At 46.4% G+C, this 20,918-nt stretch overlaps 1 protein-coding gene across 1 annotated transcript in view; it reads left to right on the top strand.

The window, feature by feature from the left end:
- Positions 1-20,918, top strand: part of zbtb16a (zinc finger and BTB domain containing 16a) — a 66,718-nt gene that overhangs the window by 26,122 nt on the left and 19,678 nt on the right. The window contains exons 3-4 of the mRNA XM_049741998.1: positions 654-751; positions 14,564-14,650. Of these exons, the coding sequence (XP_049597955.1) occupies positions 654-751; positions 14,564-14,650 (185 nt within the window). The remainder of the gene's footprint in view (positions 1-653; positions 752-14,563; positions 14,651-20,918) is intronic.

The raw sequence follows: 20,918 nt of genomic DNA on the forward strand, positions 1-20,918 counted from the left end.
TGCTATGGTTTATCTTAAAGGATCAAGTCTCGAATGTGTTAACTGTGCCGATAATCAAAGCTGTGTGTGTGCGCGAGGTGTTTTTGAAGATCTCTCCGGACTGGAGGCGACTGTGTGGCAATTGGTGTCACCTTAATTGCTTTAGAGCACTTTCAGATATCTCTCAAGAGTTTTACTGGCTTTGTTCCAAGCCCCAGGCAGGCAGGCTCTTTGAGAGTTTCCTAACGCAGCCCCTTTAGCGACTTTGTGTGTTGTCACATGTTATTTAGTTAGCTAACCTTCAAGGCCTTCTCGATCAAATATTGACCCCTGGTCGCGTCTGACCTTGGGAGCTTAAACTGTTACAGCTTAATGCCGCCGCCGACGCTGCCGCCTATCGGATTCCTCTCGTGGGCGTCGAGAGCGCTAATCAAAAGTGGCCCGGAGAAGTGTTGAATAAATCTTTTCCGTTTGGCTTTATGGCTCCTTTGCCATCTGCAGCTCGTTGGATGTGGGGAGTTAATAACGCCTGGTGTTATTTACAGCGCACACTTGGGGTGGGGGGGGTCGCTGCGGGAAAGCTAGCTAGCGCGATGGCGAGCCGACGCGGAAGCATCCCATGTCGCCCGAGGTGAAGTCCTGACGCATTTTTGCTCTTTGTGCTTGCTCCACAGGAAGATGCACAGCGGAATGAAGACCTACGGCTGCGAGCTGTGCGGGAAGAGCTTCCTGGACAGTCTCCGTCTCCGCATGCATCTGCTCTCTCATTCAGGTAAGCGAATCAAAGCGAGCTAAAGGCCGCGACTGCTGGAACTTTGAGTCCAACTTTGTCACATTTTATGATGGGCCTTCAAAAGAAAGCAAAGCACGTCATAGTTTAGCCAAAGTTGTGGTAGGCACATTTTGACTGTCAACAGGTGAACGATGAAGCGTGGTGTCATTTTTTGAGTCTCAACCGGTAGCGTGTTTGGGCAAACTTTTCTTTTCAGCCAGCCAGCCAGCAGAGTTTTTCTGCTGATGAAAAAGCCGCGATCGGCGCAGACAGACGACAGTTAGGGAAGATTCTTTGATAGTTTTTCTTGTATACTTTTCTCCTCTCTGACTCTCGCTCTTTTTTTCCGCCTCCACCGTTTTCTGACTTTCAAGGCTTTTTCTCGTCTCCATTTTTACTCTCTGTGTAATGATGACACTTTACCGAGTCCCAAATGCCGCCGCCGCCGCCGCAGCCGCCGCCATCATCATCCTTCAAGCTCGCTTCACAGGCGACAGAATATCAGAGAGATGAAGTGGGTGAGCGGAGGAGCTCTTTGGTATGCGACGCCTGTTGTGGCTGTTTCACCAAGCAACACCACCGCTCACTCGCTCACTCGCTCGCTGTCTTCTCCCTCCCGCCTCGCCTCGTCGCGCCCCTCCCCTCCCCGCCGCTCTCTCTTTGTGTCTGTCTCGGTCGGTCTGTCCGTCTTTCCGTCTGTCTCCATCTTCTCGCTTACCCGTCTGGTTGTGGCTAAACGATGCCCGTCTATCTGCCTCTCTCTCTGCCTTCGGGCCCGTCTGCCTTCCTGCCAGTCTGTCTGTCTGTCTACCTGTCTGTCTGTGTTTGTCTGTGTGTGCGCACAGGTTGTTTGTAGACATTTGGCGGGTGTCCCGTCTGGGCTGCGTGCCACCGCTGAGAGGGAGGAGAGGTTACAGTACAGTATGTACAGTCTACCGTGTGCCAGCTTGTTTTGATTTTTTTTTTTTCTTCCACTCCCAGCTTGTTCTGTCTGCGCTCGTAATGTTATTGAGTTATAACGTCCAGCTGAGAGCTGAGTTTGTGTTTTATCTGGGGACTAATTCTAGTTGCAGAGCTTGCAAAATGTCTCCACTTGTTGATGAGATTAGCTTTGCATGATGATTGTCACCACTTGTTAGTGTGAACCTGCAAAGTTCTCCAAATGTTCCAGAACTCTTCCTTCATTTGGCCCCTGGTTGTACTCACCACCACCACAAAAAACAAACTAGTGCCTGAAAAGATTTAGTTCAAGCTAATAGATAAAACGTTCAAACTTTTAGCAGCATTTGTAATGTTTGGCAAACTGTTTGCGACTTCCTCGGTTTCTGCCAAACTAAGTCAGTGTTGAAATGTTCCATAAATATTCCTTTTGTTTTGTTTGGTTGGCAAAATAATGTTTTTTTTTTCTCTTTTCTCCAAACCACACTAACCAGATCCTTATTTGGTTTTATTCGGTGTTACATAATAAGATCAGCAGATTGTCTGCTGGCAACAACCAGAGTGACCATATGGCATTAAAATGCCAGAGTACTTTAACGTGGGCTGTGAGGGATCCCATTAGTCTTCAATTTGTCGATAACGTAAGATTTTATCATTTGGTTTACCCTGAATTTAGGAGATTTTAAAAATAATGTCAAAAAAAATATTATTCCAGTAAATGTATATGAATATTATGTATTGTAGTGAAATAGGGAGGCTTCACAAGGAGGTTGATTTCTACTTTCTCAAAAAAGAAGATACGTCTTTGTTTGACACTTCCACGGCCGTCGGTCTGTCTCACTTTTTGCGCTTGTGGCAGTGGCAGCGGCTCGGCATTTCTGGCACGCCGCCGCGCCGCTCTTCTCTTCCCTCACGCTGATGACGACACATTTGTGCCGGCAGGTCTGGATGTTCTGCCAGCATACCAGAATTTATGATCGCTCGCAGATGTGAGTCCAGGAACACACTGTACTGTACCCAAACCCAGAAATTAATGAAACTTGTCTGCCTTCCAGGCCACAAATTCAGAAATGTGTGTATGTGTGTGAGCGAGTGAGAGAGTGAGGCCGAGTGGCGGGGGAAAGAAAAGTCCATCTATTAAAAGCAAGTTGCGGAAAAAGAAATAGTTCCAAAGAAAAATGAAAGTACAGCCAGAGGGCAGTTTGTACGTTGGCTTTTTTTGGGAAAGGGGGTGCAGCATTTGATAAGGCATTTGCACACACACATGCCAAAAAGTAAGAGATGTTTTCCCCCCGGGCATTCATTGCTTCTTCCGACGATACACAAAGTGATTTAAAATGAACACATTTCCAATAACTTACATTTTCAAGATTTTTAAAGCAAGGTGTCCACGTAGCAATGAATAATATTTGACTATTTTCACGTGAAGACCATCACAGCCCCCTCTCGGCTCATCAGTGCGGCACTAATATTCGAATCTCTGCAGAGGATGAAGAATAGCTGCAAGTATTGTTTGTTGGATTTTCTATCGATACGTGCAGCTGCCTAGTTTGTGCTCAATTTGTTGGGTAGCGGGATGTAGCGCCGCTTTCAGCATTAGCATTAAGCTAGCGCACTGAAAGGCTAAGCTTTGTGGATGTTAGTGTCGTGACGATAAATGCAATGATGTTGAGTTGTTGATTTTTGATGGGTAGCTTTAAATCATTTTTTTGGAGGGAAGGTTGCTAAGTAGCAAGCAGGCCTTTGCCTGGTTTAATGGACCTGATTTGGTATTCCGCACTGATGCCAGGTCTTATTTTTGTATGCGAGACAAGTTTTTTGGATGGAGAGTGATTGCCCAAACATCTGCGTGTCAACTAAAGGCTGTCTCTCCCCCCACCCTCTCATTTTTTGTATCTCTTTCTCTCTTTTCAGTTTTTTTTTGGGGGGTCGATACTGAGCGGGGTTTTTTATGTGTCCTCGTTGTACAGTACACTGTGTGCCTTCTGCTCAAAACAAGAACACAAGTCGATTAAATTTTGGATTCGCTTCATCATCCCTCCCTCCGTCAGCCCAGCTGCTTTGTTGTTGTCAATGTCTAATGTGCGTGTGTGTGTGCGAGTGTGCGTGCGTGTGTGTGTGCACGTGTGTGTGTGTGTGCGGTCAAAGTCAATTATTGCCAAAAGCTTGCCAATTAATTTGAATGATACTGACTATATAGAAAGCACACGACAACAAACAGAAATGCAAGCAGACAGGACAGGAAGCAAATTCCGGAGTCTTTTCTTTGCCAGCCATTTTTCCCCAAAACAAAAAAGTTACGGAATAGTTAGGAAATGACTAAAGCTCAGCAAATGCCACAGTGGATCAAACCTCATTTGCATAAAGTAACCCGCTGGCCGTTTTGATGAAAGGTGGTGGAGAAAGGTGCATTCGCTTCAAAATGTGATTAGCTTGAAATGTCTCTCTGAAAATCAGCCTCTGGAAAGAAAATAGTGGCAAACAATTGGGTGGCTGATTTTCTTGTTGTTTTAAACAACCATTGGTCAGCCGTAGTAATGGCACATTACATCAAGAAACAATGCAAGAGTGACTTCCTGTTCTTTTGTGAGATGCCCTGGCTTGGATAGACGTCCCTTGAGTTTGGGGCTTTTTTAGACGAGTGTGCATGTGTGTCTGTGTGTTTTGCATCGGCACAACACAAATCCATACTAGCCACGGGCTCCTCGCCAATCTATTTTCTGCTCAGCTGGTTTTAAATGAAGTTATTATGACTCATTAAAATGCCCACAAGCTTGTGGAAGTTGGCCAATTACCATTTAAATTTAGCCTCCTGCTCCCGCAAACCTTATCTGCGTCCCCGTACTCGCCGACCGGCCGGCCGCTCGACTCTCATCACCACTGTCGCCGCCGCTGCATCTTCCTCTCTCGCTCTCCCTTTCTTTCTTTTCAGTGTGTGTGTGTGTGTGTGTGTGTGTGTGTGCATTTGTCATGCATGCAGAAACGGCATTAAATAACCTCCAAACATTCACTGGCGCAAACCCTGAGAGGGAAGGTTATGGCGATTGAATGATCCAAGGAAATGTGGTTTGTGCTTATCATAACAAAGGGACAAGTGCAACCAGAACACAAAAAGCTGGAGAATTAAAGTAATTCATTACTGCTTACTACTTTCCATAATATTATGGGACGCCACTAGAGTAAAGTCTTTAATGAGAAATGCAAAATGTATTGCTAAGCCTTTGTAAGACTTCAACATTTCGCCGAACAAAGTCATGTCAACAGTGTCGTTGGACAGGGACACAGGCAAGTCGTTGACATTTATTTCGATGAGCGAGCGAGCGAGGGAGCTGCAGGCCCGCACCGGTGTCACATGTCCGGCGTCTCTTGTAAACTTGCCACATAGGTTGTCATCGTCGCATGGCTTGGAGGGGAAAAAGAAAAAATTGCCTGGAAGCTGGCTCACAGTTGAAGCTTGTCCCTGTAATGATATAACTCACTGTCATACCTCCTCCACATCCTCACACACACACACAAAGGCGTGCTATATGTATTAGATTGTCGACATGGCCGTTTTCTTGTAATGATGCTCCGGCATGCGCTGACACGGCCACAAATGCGAAGCGCTCGTGTTTGACAAGTCTCCCATTGTGCGGTGGCACATGCTGTCGGGATTGCATCCCCGTCACCTATGGATGAGCATAGCCACGGAATTTTAGTTCGGCGGAAAATGTTGATGATTTTGTTTTGTCTGAATATTCCATTATTTTCAGTTGGATACCAAAATTTTATGATGCTACTTTTTTTTTTTAGGGAAGTACCAAACCTAGGTACCGATAGCGGCCTTATTTCAAGCTTTTACCACGGAAGCCGATACCAGTATCAGCCACCCTCATGTGGCCATTTTATGATCAGGAACTAGAAATTGGAAATTAGAAGAATAGAAAATTGCCATTCATTAAGGAAAATTGATTTATTAGCATGCATAGGTCTTTCTTTCAAATGATCTGTCACTGGGGGGGTTAGCTTTCAAAAGTACTATTGGTATCGTTACTTGGTATCGGTAGTAATTTTATACTCCTACTGGTATCGGTCTGGAAAAAGTGGTATCAAACATGCCTAGTTTTGTTGTAATTTTTGAAACATCTTTTTGACAATGAGTTCCACTGTGTTAGGTTGCCTAACTTTTTTTTTTTTTTTTAATCATTTTGCATGCTAAAATCCGTTTCCAATTTAGTCCGAATTGGCCTGAATGCGAATCCCAGTTGCGACAGCAAACGGCGATAAAAGTAAATATTCTCCCAGGCGCTTCCTTGTTATGATCCCGTTATGTAAGACGCTCGATCGCTCTGGGAAACTTCCTCGATCAATTTTCGCAGCGCAGATTAGACCGCTTATGAATTCCATTCTCCTTTTTGAAACGCTCTTTATATTTTTTTTGGGGGGGGGAGCAAAGATGTGCCTGTGGCACTTTCATGTGAGGGAAAAGTGAAAGGAAACGACGACGATGGGAAGATAAAAGTGCTCCCATAGCCATCTGGAAGAAGCTAGGACACATAAGGATCGCTTTTATGCCACTAATTCCACTGGGAGGCGGGACATAAAAGACGGCACCGCCGATATCCTGTTATAACTGTTGAAAACAAGCAAGTGGCCGCAGAATACTAATACGCTGGTTTGCTCTGTCACAAGGATACACGCTTTAATGTGGCCCTAAACAGCCTCTCTTGAAGGCTTTTTTTTGGGGAGCCTTAAGAAAGGGGAGCCAGGCGGCTTTTTATGCATTCGCAGCTCTGAATGGAGCAAGGGGGGGCAACCTGTGGCATGTGGGCCAGACAGAACATTTAAAGCCAAGCAAAAACCATGTAAAAAACAAAAAAAAACATGACAATTGATGTTATAAATAATCTTTGAATGGAAAATAGAACAATAAAAAAAACATGGATTCTTTATCCTCTGTGAAGAAAAGAACGTGGCATTCCGGCAGCTTAAACACAAGTTGTTTCGCATAAAATAAATTGAGTACACGGAGTAAATTATCCTTAAATGACGAAATAAAATCAACTTTAATTTTCTATTTTTTTTTTCCCCTCTTTCATTTTCCCCTGCATGTTAATCCGGGTAAAGTAACAGCAGGGGGGAGAGAGAAAAAAAATCCCTACTCAGGACATGTTGAACCCTCTGAACCGTGGAGTCACCCACCGTTTGGCCTAGTTCTGCATCAGCTGATCGTAGACGCACACTCACACACTCAAACATACACACGCTACGCACGCTGCGCTCTAGCATGCTTTTGGCTGCCCGCCAAGGCCTGTCATCGCTTCTACAGTATCACTTCTGCTGTATTTATATCCAGAGGCCCGTGCTGCAAGTTGCAAGGTGCAAAAGAGGATGTGGAAAGTGTTTGAGCTGCAGGTTGCACTTCCTCGTGCAAGCTTACAAGAAGCTTGATTTTATTGAGAGCCGCTTATGGTGTCATGTGCTAAGTCAATGAGTCGACTTTCAAAAGACCAACCCCCCAACCTCCCCCCAGTTCATCTTGGAAGGGTCAAGTCAAATAAAGACAAATATTGGCATATGATCATAAAAGCAAGTTAATGATTGAACATCCTAAAGCAATAACGCTAAATCATTTACCCAGCTCTTATTATCTTTTTCAAGTGCAACAAGTCCAGAAAAACTGGCAAATTTCAAGAATGAACCAAATGAATGAAGTGCAGATGTCACTTTTTGGACATTCCAAATGGTGAAATGTTAACTGCCATGGAAACAGTGTATGAGGCTGCCAAACTAAAAACCTGAGCTTAATTTGAAAAAAGCGTTGGGATATCTAAATTGAAGGTTCCCACCGAGAAAATACAATCCTCCCTTCCCCCTAACTTTAAGATGACTTCATGGAAAAGGACTCAGCATGGCGTCCTAACACGAGCTTGATGACGACAGCTAAATAGTTTCCCTCGATTAGATCTGATTTGAGCGTCTGAAAGACGCACGTGTTCCCTTTTTATTTGGAACACTGTGAAACAGCGGATGCCCAACAAAACAAACATGCACCTGAGAGCTGTAAAAAATACAAAAGGCACTTTTGACAGATTTGCGCTCTTCCCTCCTTTTCCAATCACTTTTATCACCCGAGTGTACAACAGGAAAATGTACAGCTCACTTTGCTCTTAGGCGGGCCCCGTGACTGCGGCGGCGGCCTTAATAAACTCTGTGTTGCGGTGCCTTTGACAATGTGTGACTTGAAAGCAGGAAATAATGGGCCCTAAACAGTAAATCTTTACAGGTTATTGAGCGGGCTAGGTGAGGGACTTGTTGCTAATAATGGCGAGTCGTTGCGAGGGGCTCGCTGCTGTCTGACCGCATTATTTCTCGGCTGCTTTGACCGTTTCGTTTCACTGTATACAACAAAAAAAAAAAGAAGTAACAGTACTTGGGGTTTTGGTCTCCTCAGTGTCGGCCAAGAATGCTCCAGCAAACAAAGCTGTGAAAGCCTCGTGAGAGGTTTTTAATGAGCGCCAGCCAGGAAGCTCTTGTTACACCGCTAAAAGTCCCCCAAGCCGGCAACCCAACCTCCCTGCTACTGTCGCCCATCGGCCAAGTGAATTTATTCTAAACATTCTAAAGGCCTGAACCAAGCCAACTGAGTTTACCCCACCTCATCTTTTGCTCTGTTTAAGACGCATTAACGGGCCCGTAAAGGTGATGCCGCATACCCGCCCGGCCCAACCGGCCAGCTGCCGGGTTGAGAAACATTCTGCAGCGGTCACGCTGGGAAGCAAAGTTCACAAATTGGTCAGGAGGCTCGGGTAGAGCCAGGTATGCAAAATATATTTGCCAGCTCAGCACGAAGCAACTAGTCGATGTGTCAAAATCGTATTTTCACGTGAGCCTCGCTGAAAATTTCCCAAAATATGCGGGCATGTAAAAAAAAAAAATGCCATTCATGTGCGCACACGTATTCCCTGGGAAGCCCACCCACCCTGGCGCGGCCCGCTTCTATTAATACCAGCGGGCCCCGGGGCCACTAGGGCGCCTAACTCACTTCCTGCCCTTCACACCAGGACAGCCCCGGCCGGGGGGTGCTTTGGTTTTAGCTTGCTCTCCGCGTCCAGCTCTTGTTTCCTTCCTTCCTTCACATACACAACAATAAACACGCGCAGGCGTGTTCGCGTACGACAGCAGTTGTGTGCAAAAGGGGGGGCGGGGCTGGAAAGCTGAGCTGAAAACACATGGCACCTTTCACCTTTCGTCAGGCCCAGCAGATATTGAAGCGGGGGTTGGAACATTTGCTCAGTGTCTGGCAAGCAGTACCTCCACGCACTTTATCTTTTACAACTTGGACTGGATTTATTTTGTCCTCTTTGCTCAGGTCGGTCAGGTTAGCGGGAGACGTTCCAGTCAGGTCCCAAATGCAACATAATACTCAAACATAGCCGCCCATTTAACGACTTTAAACATTCTGTTTTGTGTTGCTTTGATTTTTTTTCAAGCTTAGCATTGTTCATCTTACGTTGAAGTTTGGTAGCAATCAGATCAAATCTTTGTCGGACTCTCAAAAGTAGTCAAAATGACCGTAAAATGACAGTCAACCAAAATGGCCAACTTCCCGTCTTTTCGTGCGCGGGTTTTCTTTACGGGTGATCAATATGGCCACCAAATATTGTGTTGCTGGAAATCCAAATTCGAAAAAGACGTTTGAAGCAAGTTTTCAGAGCGGCCCTGAGATGCCCCTGAGGGCTGAAAATCTCTGGAAAGGGTTGCGCCATTCAACGAAAAGCCTAATAGTGTGTGCATGTGTGTGTGAGAGCTATACGAGAAACAAATTGGTTTCCAGGCAAACTGGATTAGGAGCCATCATTTAATAGAACAAGGACTCGTCGCAATCGGATGTCATCCATTTTTGAACACAGCCTCCCGTACAAATGTATGAGTCAATATTTGTGTGGAGACATCCCCATGCCTGGCGCAACAGACTGTAAAGCTGTCAGGAGCGACCTGAATATTCTGTCTGAGTGGCGCTTTCCCTTTGATTTCTTCTTCCTCTCCGCGCCGACAAGTCATCCAAGCACGTTTGTGCCGCTTTTGACAGGCTCGTCTCCGCCACCCCCTCCCTCCTTCCCTCCCCCTCTCGCCCTGGAAACGATCCCCCTCCCCAACAGATTATTTCCACCTATCTATTACACTGTTTGCTCCCAACGTTTCATTGGTGACTGATGGTTATCTGTCGGCGAAGGGAAAGGAAGGGAAAGGAGCTTTCGTGTAGATTTGCCTTTAATAAGCTCGTCCTTGCAGAAGTTATTTACTCCAGCTCAGCAAACATTTAGTTCAGTCTGTTTGGGCCACTGCTCGTCTGTTTACCACACACACCCACACACACACACACACGCTGTTTACACTATTAAAAGTCACTGGCTGTGATATTACTCGTCCAGTCGGTGTAATTAGCCTTTTTTCATTTCCTACTTAGCCTTGCCGCCTTCCCAAACTGGACTGCCGAGCCTGTCCTCCTTTGCATGGGTAGCGGGTCACAAAAGTGTTTTGTTTTTTTCTCAAAGGCGAGCAAGAAAGTGAAGAAATGAATGAAAAATTGGCCTTGGGTGAAAAAGTGGAGGGTTGTAAAACCATAAAGACAAACACAATACGTTTGAAAATAAAGCGTGTGTAGCAGTCAATGCAGAAGCAGAAGAGAAATCTCGTTTGTGTAGAAATGACAACACACACGAGCATGGAACTCTAACTCAGACGATGGCGGTGGAATGTTTGCCATGGCCTACTTTGCATCGCTACAAGCGGCGACAGGCTCCCTCGCTCTGATGTTTAATTCATCTTTGATGAAAGATTCCATTTGGACTGGCACTCGCTCCCCAAGGAGGGCAACTGTTGCAAACAATCGTACCTGTGACGCCAACTAGGTTGGAACAACAAGTGGCAAATGATGCCGTGCTGTGTCTGTGTGTGTCACACACACATACACAAAATCTCCAACCTTGAATAGCACGAGGCTGCGGAATGCACGCGCTAGCAATCAGGACAATGCGCTATTGCGGCGGGAATTTGACGTGACTCCTCACATTGTCATGTTTCCTATCCAGTTCTCACAGAACAGTTGCAGAGCTTACCAGGCAACCAAAAAAAAAAAAAACATACAAGAATCATAAAAGTTTGCTCAGTTTGCACAAACAAAGTCCCTGGCTAATCGTGGCGCGGGATATCCGCACCGAAAAACGCTGACTGGTAATTTAGCGGCCAACGTCGTCGGAAGACGTTATATCACTCCGTGGGCCCGATGGCCTTGTTCTCCTTTTTTGAGGCATGTTTTTATGAAATAACAACAGAGCTCGCTTGTGTAACAGCTCTTCGAGGGGGAAGTGAAACAGGAAGTGGTTTTTCGCGCCACTCGACAACACCTGATCGTCACTGCGTTCCGACCGCGCGTGCAGAAGAGCAGCTAGCCGAGCATGTGCTCGTGTACTTTCAAAATACCATAATCATGAGCATCCCAAAATGTGCAACATTATTCACAGTTTGAAGAAAGCCTGCAGTTGAATGTAGGAAAGTGAAAACAAACTTACTTTGTTGCAGAGTGGTATCGCCAACTACTGGCCTGGCGTGCATATTACAGTATTTTGCGTTTTTTTGGGGGGGGGGGTTCAGGTTTGTCTAAACATGAATCAGTTTTAACATTCTTATTTTAAAGAAAATCATTTGGGTATATTTTTGCAAATATAAAGGCTTTGAAAATGGAATTTGGTTATTCAAATGAAAATGTAGGCATGAAAAGCTTAATTGAATTTTAGATCATCCACCAACCAACTTTCAACTTGATCGTCTGCCATCTCTCTTCCTGAAGACGGGCAATCGAATGAATTGAGAATACATCCACACGTTGTCTATATGGACACGTAATGTTGTTTTTTCCTCTTGCATTCTCAGCTTGCTTAGAAGTGATGAATTTAAGTTGATTAATGTGCCTGCCCGCATCAGAGAGAAAGGAGGCAATGGTGGATTCATTGGCCCTCAGCGGCCATGAGATCAACCTGTGTGATTGCACCGCGCCGCTTTCAGGTGTCAACTTTGTGTGAGAAGAGAGAATTAATCAGGTTTGACAAAAATAAACGAGAAGAGAAAAAATGGCACCCGGGGCTTTCCAGAGGCACGACGTCTATGGTATTGTAAAAGCCAGATCATTTGTAGTAAATCAGTTTGGCTTTTAAAAGCCAGACCCAGTCTAGCGGGAGACCACGAGGCATGCGCTAAATGGCCCAGGCACGGCACGGGGCGGGCGGGAGGGACTTTAGTGCGGGCCGTGCCCCCTGCGTGTGCCACCCGCCCATAAATTGCGTCCGCCCGCCCGCCCAGTGCCTGCCTTCAAGGAGGATCAACTTGTGCGAGGTCACGGCAGGGTACCAAGGAAGGGGACAGAGAGGGTGAAGCCAAGGTACACACCGCCCGGGCCAAGCGCTCGCTTGTCACTTTTTAGCCCGCTAGGCGCTAACGGCGGCATTAGCGACTTTCACTGCCAAATGAAAGCGATAAATCTCCAGATCCCCTTTTGATGGCTAGCCGGCCAACTCTTACGACGTGAACTAAGGGGGTGCACATCAGCCGTTATCCATGTCTGGAGTGTTCTATAGCGCAGCCAACAAAAGGGGGGACCATCCTTCTTCTGTCGGAATGATTGAAAGGAAATGCGCTAAAATGGGCTACGATCTGGACCCTGACTTCCTAACAATGAGTATTTGATGGCTCACAAGCGTAACTTATTCTCCCCTGGAAACGATTGCGGGTCGGGATGGCCGAGCGGTGATACACGTATCGTATCGGGTTCATATTTCAGTCTATCGGGTCCTTGTGACAGCGGCCGATAACATCCCAAAGCGCCCTCTTGTGGCCGTTGTCGTTGTGCTAGCAAGAGGAGGTATCGGAAGGAGCTGCACGAGTCTGAAGTTGTTGCGGCGGTTTCCATTTTGTCGTGACAATTTAGTGTTGTCCTTGTTTCTATTGTTTTGCGTGACAGGATGTTATTTGAGTTCTAATTCATGCAAACGTGTTCCTGATGTAGCGTTGATTAAGTTTGTAATCATTGTGCGTGTGAAAAGAGCTCGACTGTGACACGTCTCCGTCTTATGGGACTTGCTCAAAGTAAGAGCGCTATTGACGTCGGCGCTCTCGCGCAGATGCACGCTTATCCACGTGCGCTGCGTCATTTGGCTAGCGTCCCTCCCACTCCCTCCGTGTCTTGCTCACTGAAGGTTAAGTGGCTGTTAATCCTCCATACGCTAGCTGACGATGCCGCTTGAATATGCTGTTAGCGTAATATTGTTCTTTTTCTCGGGGATTCAAATGGAAATAAACACAAATGAAAGCAAAACACGCCACTTTTCATGAGGTCACATTTGACGAGAAGGCCACGTTCACTTTTACCGCATGCTCGCTGTCTTTTTTTTTTCTTTCTTTCTCTTTTTTTCTTTTTGCATAACTTGTTGCATAAGCACTCTCTTCTGGCAGGCACACCGTGTCGTGTACGTTCTGTGTCATTTCTGCTTTTTTCGCTCGGCGCTCGTTACAGTACAGGCCGTTCCCACGTGTCACCGCCGGCCGTTGCAAAAGAACCCAAAATATGCTTTCCCGCCCTTCATACTTTCTCATTTTCTATCTCTCGCTCTCTGTTTTTCTTTATGGTCATCTAAGAATCGCCTTCCTGTTTTCATTGCGCTCTCTCTCTCTGGAGGTGTCGTAACCCGGTCGGCCTTGCCAAGAACAAACCGAGAGATGGGCTCGCGCTGGACACACACACACACACACACACTGACATAGGCGTGCAAACACAAGCGCCAGATGTTGGCTTGGTGCATGTGTTTGATGTGTGATGCGTATGGCATGTACAGTATGCCGTGCCAAAGCCCGTAAAAGCATAATTAGCCTGTGCCGCGGCAATGTACGAACATTTATTGCTCTACAAGGTTGTACACACTCTAGATACACTAAATGAACGTGACACGTCGCAGCCTGGCCTGGAGGCAGCACACTAAAGTGTTTGTATTAAGAACAGCACAACAAGAAAAGTGGCAGTTTATAAAGAGCCACTCTGATCTCAATACGTGCTTCAAAATAATTGAGCCAAATGGAATCTCGTATGGGTGGCATTAATCGCGGCCGTACGTTTTGAAAAAGGAGAGCGCGGCCGTCCGTCTTTAGAGACTTGAGCCGTGTTCAAACGAACCCATTTATCCGTCATCTTCATGGTGTTGCTTCAACTTGCCTCATCAGGGGTCACTCGTGTGATTCGTTTGGCGCAGTTTGAATGTAAATGCGCTTCCTGATTTCGAATTGAAATAAATGCATATTTCCAATCAGTAATATTGGAAAAAATATTGTGAGCGTAGAATATTACAATAGTCATTATAATATCTGTCTACGTGTGTTGCTCCACCGTTTGTGTTCAGTTGTTTGAAGGGTACCGGATGCTAATTGTTAGCCTGTTTTTTGCACGGTTTGTTAGCACGAGGCTAAATGAAGCGGCATCCACCCTTTCCGTGTTTAGCGGTTCCTTCAAACTTTCCGATCTCTGCCCAACAGACCTGCCAAATTCTCGGCGGTCGCAGCATCGTGTACATTCCCAAGGGCTCGCTCACAGACACATTTTTAGAAATAGGCAGCTCACATAAGAGTTACTTAGTCGTTTAATTTCCAACAGCAGGCATTTCAGAGTCATCGCTTTCTTTACAAGCAGTTGAGATGCCAATTAGGCCGAATTTGTCGCTCTTAAGATTTCAGCATAAGACAAAAAGGGGATCTTCTCTTTTGTGGCATTTTCCATTGCAACTGCTGTGTTGTGTTGCCTGGCCGTGCAATAAAGGTCCACTCTCCTCTTGTGTTTTTGCCCTCCAGCTGGCGAGAAGGCCATCGTCTGCGACCAGTGCGGCGCTCAATTCCAGACGGAAGAGTCCCTGGAGGCTCACCGGCAGATCCACACCGGTAGGTACAAAAAACAACACGGCTCGCCGCTATTCCGATATTTTCTTTTTGACAACGGGCCCACGTCGGCCAATCTCGCCAGAGTCCGTGATGGACGGCGTGATGGCAGCGTGCCCGATTAGCCCTAAATCACAACAGACTCAGCGGTAATCAACATAGTCCGCAAAAGTTGGCAGGCCCCAAGCCCGGTGTTGTTTATCTCCATGCCCCTTTCTTGCTACGGAGATGGGAAGACGGCACGGCTGCCAAGTTGGAAATAGGAGGAAGTAAATCCTCCTCCTTGGGCAGATGTGAGGTGTTTAATTTAGACGGACAGGATAGTCTCCCATGCTGTTAAATAGAACCGATGGTGAGCCAGTCTTTGGCCTTTGGAAATGCTGGTGTGATATCAAATATCCTGACAATGTTTACAATTGTGATTGGAGTGGTTTTGAAATTTCACTCGGCAGCGATGGCGTGCAAGCAACGGCGGGCCCAATCAAGCCACCGTTCATTTTACTCTAGACACGCACGCCAGGAGTTTGCCGAAATAGACACTCATCATTATCATGGTCGCCAGTGGCGGCTCGCTCCCCTTTGGCCGACTTCTTCGTCAACTTTGCGGCCGGCCGTTTTCCTCCAGAATATCTCGAGAGCCGAGGGCAGAGTCCTCACAGCCAATGTAAAGGCCAGGTTAAACCAGGCTAATAATCCGCCAGCCATAAAAGCGGAAAGTAAAGGAGAGCTCTAAATATAGTCTTTCCAGTCTGGAACCAATGAAAGCCGGTTTAAAATGGGGGAGGGGCGGTACTTTCTTTCATACATGTCGAGGCTAATAAACTCAGCATGCAAGCGTGTCTGTGTGAAGTATGACGAAGCACTTTCACGCCCGTTTAGTTTAGTTGCCCGGTTAGCTCCGCCAAATCTCATGCCACCAATTTGCTTATTCAGACGCGTCACAGAGCGCCGCTAGTGCTGTCACGTGACGCGACGCCCTCTCCACGACAGTGTCGGGCCTCGCCGACGTGCCACGTTGAATGGCCGCTATTGTGGCGCCATCAGCTGCACGCAGCCTGACTCGACCTCGAAAGAAAAAAAAAAAAAAAAACGGGACGGTTTGGAGCTTGCGGACGCATTCCTGAAGCAGTCGTCATTCCCGGCGAAAACATCACGTGGCGTTTATTTCCGTCGTAGCAAATAAACAGCAAATATTCTCCTTCTCTGCAAGTCGTGGAAAATAATTCAACGAGTCCAAGAATATCTGAAGTGAATCTCTGCCCCTAAACTGGGACTTTTGTAAGCAAACATTCTCCCAGGCGGTGGAGGCGGCTTTCATCCTCCAAAGCAAAATAAAACCCCGCTGCTGTCATATTTCCAACTCCAAGCATATTTACTCTCTGTCTTGTTTATGCGCGCGTGCTTTGGCTGTTATGCAATATATGCAGCCAGGGCTAATTTTAGCAGCTATTTTTTTTCTCTCTCTTTTTCTGGGACTGTCAACTAGCAAACCGTGGGGAGGGAGGATGTTTTGGTGGCTGGATGCTTTCACTCTGCGCTCGTCTGAAGCGAGCATGCGTCGGGGAACTCTGTTGATTACAGTCACCGGAGTAGCTTCGAGCAACGCTGTAAATCAAACAAATAATATAGCGACAAAATAAAGTGATTCTCGAAGATTGGTTGGCATGTCTGTTATGAGTAGACCCACAAAAAAAATCTTAAGAACAAATGCCACCAAAAAAAAAACAACCTGCCATTTTGGTTTGAAGTGGCCATTTTGGGGTCAAAGTTCAATGGTGTTTTGAACATTTAGCACTTAGCATTGACTCCATCTGTTGGATTTACTGTTAAGATGCCATTGCATAAAAAGATCACAAGCTCGTGTGTATGTGTGTGTGTTGTGTGTGTGTTGTGTGTGTGTTGAAGTAACAAGGAGACTCGCTTTGTTGAAGATTGCAGCTTTCACTGGCGCGACTTGTAATTTGCATGGAAATGCACCGCCGCGAGTGAGCGAAGGAAGGCCGCGTCACAAAATGAGCAGTTACTCGACACGGCGGCCGGCAACCGCCACTCCCGTGCAACCGCGAGTCGGCAGCTTCGGCAGGCCTTTGTCGCTCAAGACCCTTCGTACATGAATCATCTACTCCGGCGATGACGGCAAAGAATGAGAGAAGGGGGGTGGTCGTGCTTCATCACCTCTCGATTTATTTATTTATTTATTTTGTCTCCCGCCCCGTCCTTTTTAAGCCTCGTAATACGGGTGGAAAATATGCAAAGCGCCTCGCGGGCAACGGCAGTGGGAGCGCAGCGTGATACCAGAGTAAACACTTTCTTTTCTCAAGCCAAGAATAGTTTGGCTGCACTGAGGCGGCAGGGAGAGATGAAGGAGAACATGCGGCGAGAAGCTGCAACAACCAGGTCCCGAGCGACCATCCCATAAGCGCCGGCCGCTCGCGTCTTGTCAAGCCGAAGCGGCCGACGGCGACGGCAAAGTCGCGGGCGGGCGTCAAAAGTGCCTCCCGTCACACTGGCCTGGCATCTGCTTAGCATCGACTTAATTGTGATGTTATTAAGTTGTCAGGGAGCATTAGGCTTGCCTTACGCAAAGCAAACACACACACACAAGGAGACTTCGGACGTTGTCGTTCGACATTGAGTTTGCTCCTTTAACACACGTCACAAAGAATCCAAATTACTGTTATTATTTATTTACATTTTAATCTCCGCAGCCCTCACAATCACACACAGAAACTAATTTAAAATGCACGCTAATCATGCATTGCGCAATAGAAATAAATCAAAGAATTCAGGGGTGAGTTGCCTTTGCGGGCCACCTAAAATGACGGGCCGGATCTGGCCCCCAGGCCTTGAGTTTGACACCTGTGCTATAATTGATCCTGTCAAAAACAAAGTCTTGTTTTCACTTCATTTGGAATGTTTTTTTCCCCCCTCCTTCACCTGTTTTTTTTCTTCTGTCCATCCTCCCCTTCTTGACTTCGAAAATAATCAGAGTGGGCTGAGACTCCATCGCACGCCGCTAAATGAAATCAAGTGGTGCTACCTTGACTACAGTCACTTCTCTCACGACGAGCCGCCTCCTCTTTCCTGCGCAAACAAATTTTCCCCCCGATAAGATCTAAATGAGTTTTTCCGAGGCGGAGGAAAAGCGTTGATTGATGCCACGTGGAACCGAGAGATGCGCGTAAACCAGAAATTATGCGCAAATGAGAGTTGCCATCGAGGGCTTTCCTTGAGAAACGAGCCGAGCGGCACAGGCCCATTGAGGCGGGCTGCACCGCCACCATGCCAAAGCTTGTCCGGGAGGGAGTCGCTATTCTTATAAGTGGGTGGGATCCGCTAACAAATTGGGATGGGACGGCGGCGGCGGCGGCGGCCACACAGCCAGAAAGAGCAATAAAAGCGTGGGGCCCGGGCGGCCAAGGGGATTATGGCCTCCCGACGGGAGCTATAAAATAGAAGTCAGCAGGACATGGCACAAATCTGGCCGGCCAATATCCTCAGCGGCCCCCACCTCGTCAGCATTTGCATCTTGTTTTGGACAAAAGCGACAACCAAATAGTTTTCTTTGTAAATACGTGTGAATGTAGCGAGACGGCACGACGCAACGACACTTTCGCCCCGTTATTCCAAGTAAATCTGGTAATTACGTCGGGAGTTGTTCGTCGACATCTTAAGAGTGTTAAAATATCAACTGGCCTTTTTTTTCCCCTCCCGTTTACACTGCAAATACTGGCCTTTCGATTAGCGCACTGACAATAGAAGCTAGTCTTTGAGTCTTTATTATTCCTTAATTGTGAAGCAAGATTAGCAGGAGTGCATCCAACCTTTCACCCCAAACAAAAGAAGTCTCACATCCGGTTGCCTAGTTACACCGTTGCAGTTTTCGCTCATTTACTTCCAATAGCCTCGATAGTGACGATGCTGCGACGCCGTGCGTTCCCGGTGACGTCCGTCCAAACTTACGATCCGTTCTCGGGTATGTCGTGCTGAGGGACATTTAGTTGAGCCTCCTCCTCTTTGGGTATTTGCTAGCGGTGGCAAAAGGTCAGCAGGGGTGTTTGCTCAGGTGCGTTGCGAGGAGGGAATCTCCAGGTCACCTGATTAGATGACATTCTTGCTCCACACTTTTTGGTGTCTTTGGGATGCCACCTGGACCGCTCTCGTTCCTTCTCGTTTTACTAAACGTGGAGGCGTCCAAAATCTTACCTTGTGTAGGTACTATTTTAGTGTTTTTTTGTTTTGTTTTGTATTGGGCATATCTTTATTTTTTTCTATTTTTATTCTCTTGTCCACATAGCAGTAAAGAGGCACCAAATTCATTGGTGCCCCAAAATTGAACCCTGCGGAACACCATACCAGAGTTGAGCCAGCATGGGAGCCTAGTTTTATCAAAAGAATTATTTCCATATGAAATAGTGTCGTTTTTGAGATCAAACTAATTCACATTCAAATATTTTTCTCGGAGAGTCTGTGATATCCAGCGGTAGCCTCCATGCCCTCGCTGCTAATTGTGGGCTCATCAAAGCAATTACAAGGGACATTTACAAGTGGCGTGGGTGCTAAATATTTATCTTTATAAGAGATGATAAGATGTTGCGTGGGCGTTCATTAATAATTAACGCCCGTCTATTTGGGCGGCCATGTCTTATCTGACTCCAGAGGCCGAGTGTTCGCAGTCACACTTGATTTGGAGTTAAACATTGTCAAAGGACCAAACGACCGCCTTTGCGTCGTCAGGGTGCGCGCGTGTGTGCGCGTGTGTGCGCGTGTGTGCGTGTTCACGCTGCTACGACATTGTGTGGGCGGCCATAGTCGTAGCGCGCTGACCTTCATTTGTAATCGCTGCGCTCTAATGTGAAAATTGTCTCTCTGAAATTAATTTAGCATTTAATTATGTATGCGTACGCATATGCCAGTGCCGAGAGCACGTGAGGTCACCAGCCAGATGTTCGCCGCTTCCCAAATGTGCAGGCTGACCTTGAGCAACTTGGGAAACAAAAGCATGGGTCGCCTAATGCGTCTTGAGTTAACATCATTAACGCTTTTATTTGAAGCAATTTAAAGATGAAGGCAAGTTTTGCAAAGACTAGAAAGATTTCTTCTTGGGCGCTGCAAAGGTGCTATTTTCTTGAAAACATTGAAGTTAATTCATTTGGATTTGGAAATTTCCAAATTATTTAGAGCAAAATAACTCAAGTTGCCTTTTACACCTACTAGGCTGCTGGCCCCAAAAAAAAAAAAAAAACATTTCCAGGCATGGAATGTTTAGGGGTGGATGCCCCTACCCACCCGTCCGTAAGTATCCTCTTACAGTCCCGGCCGGCCGGCTCTGATTGATTTGGGGTGAGGGAGGAGCCTTTCTGGGGCTTTAGAGGTCAAGGGTCAGCTCTTCTGCAAATCTGCTTCCTATTGTACAGTGGAAACACCAGGAGACCGGTGTCACATCACCCCCTTACTCACCCCTCTCCTCCCTCCCTCTCGCCCTCTCCCTGGGAAAATGGAGGAGGCGTCAATTAAAACTATTCTCTGGTTGGCTTCACTTCTCTCCGTCCTCTCAAGCCGCTCTTTAAAGCGCAAATTCTTTGGGTTGCAATGCAAAGCGCTCAAAAGCGTTTGTTAGGGTTTCTCCTTTCGGAATCAAACTAATGCTAATGGAGCATGTGCGCCGCTGTGGAAACGCTTTTTAATGAATAGCTTAAGTAAGCAATTAGGGCCACACAATATCAGTGGAATACCTAACTCGTGGCAATTAGCGCCTTTAATAGGTGGCCGCACATCAACAAGTTTTAGTCCAGAAATGTTCCCACTCAATACCAATTTTCATCAATGCAAACAAATACGTCCGTATTGGGCCAAAGCAGCAGGGGGCGCTCTAACCGCAAAGCCGAAAGAAAGCGTCACAAGCACGTTTTAGCTTAAAAACCAAGCTTAAATAAACCCTCTCAAAACCCTTCGGCAAAATTCACACAATTCATGGACTACTTTTGCTCTATAAATTTCAAATTAAACCAATGTCGGATCGTTTTAGAAAATATATAAATTAATAAATGTAATAGTAATTTCTTTTATTTAACAAAAGGTAAAACGGTCGCTTTAATAGAACAAATAAATCATGTATGTGAGGTTTAGATGAGAAAACATTTTTGATTGAAGGTCTCGTTGAGGCAAAGCATCACTCCACCGACCGTTCAGCTCTTTAAAATGTGCTCTTTTCAAAAGCTTTGAAACGCAGGGATAACCTTGCAATTTGGAAAATGTGGCCGGTCCTTGG

The sequence above is a fragment of the Syngnathus scovelli genome, chromosome 15 (genome assembly GCF_024217435.2).
Source record: "Syngnathus scovelli strain Florida chromosome 15, RoL_Ssco_1.2, whole genome shotgun sequence".
NCBI classification, from domain to species: Eukaryota; Metazoa; Chordata; class Actinopteri; order Syngnathiformes; family Syngnathidae; genus Syngnathus; species Syngnathus scovelli.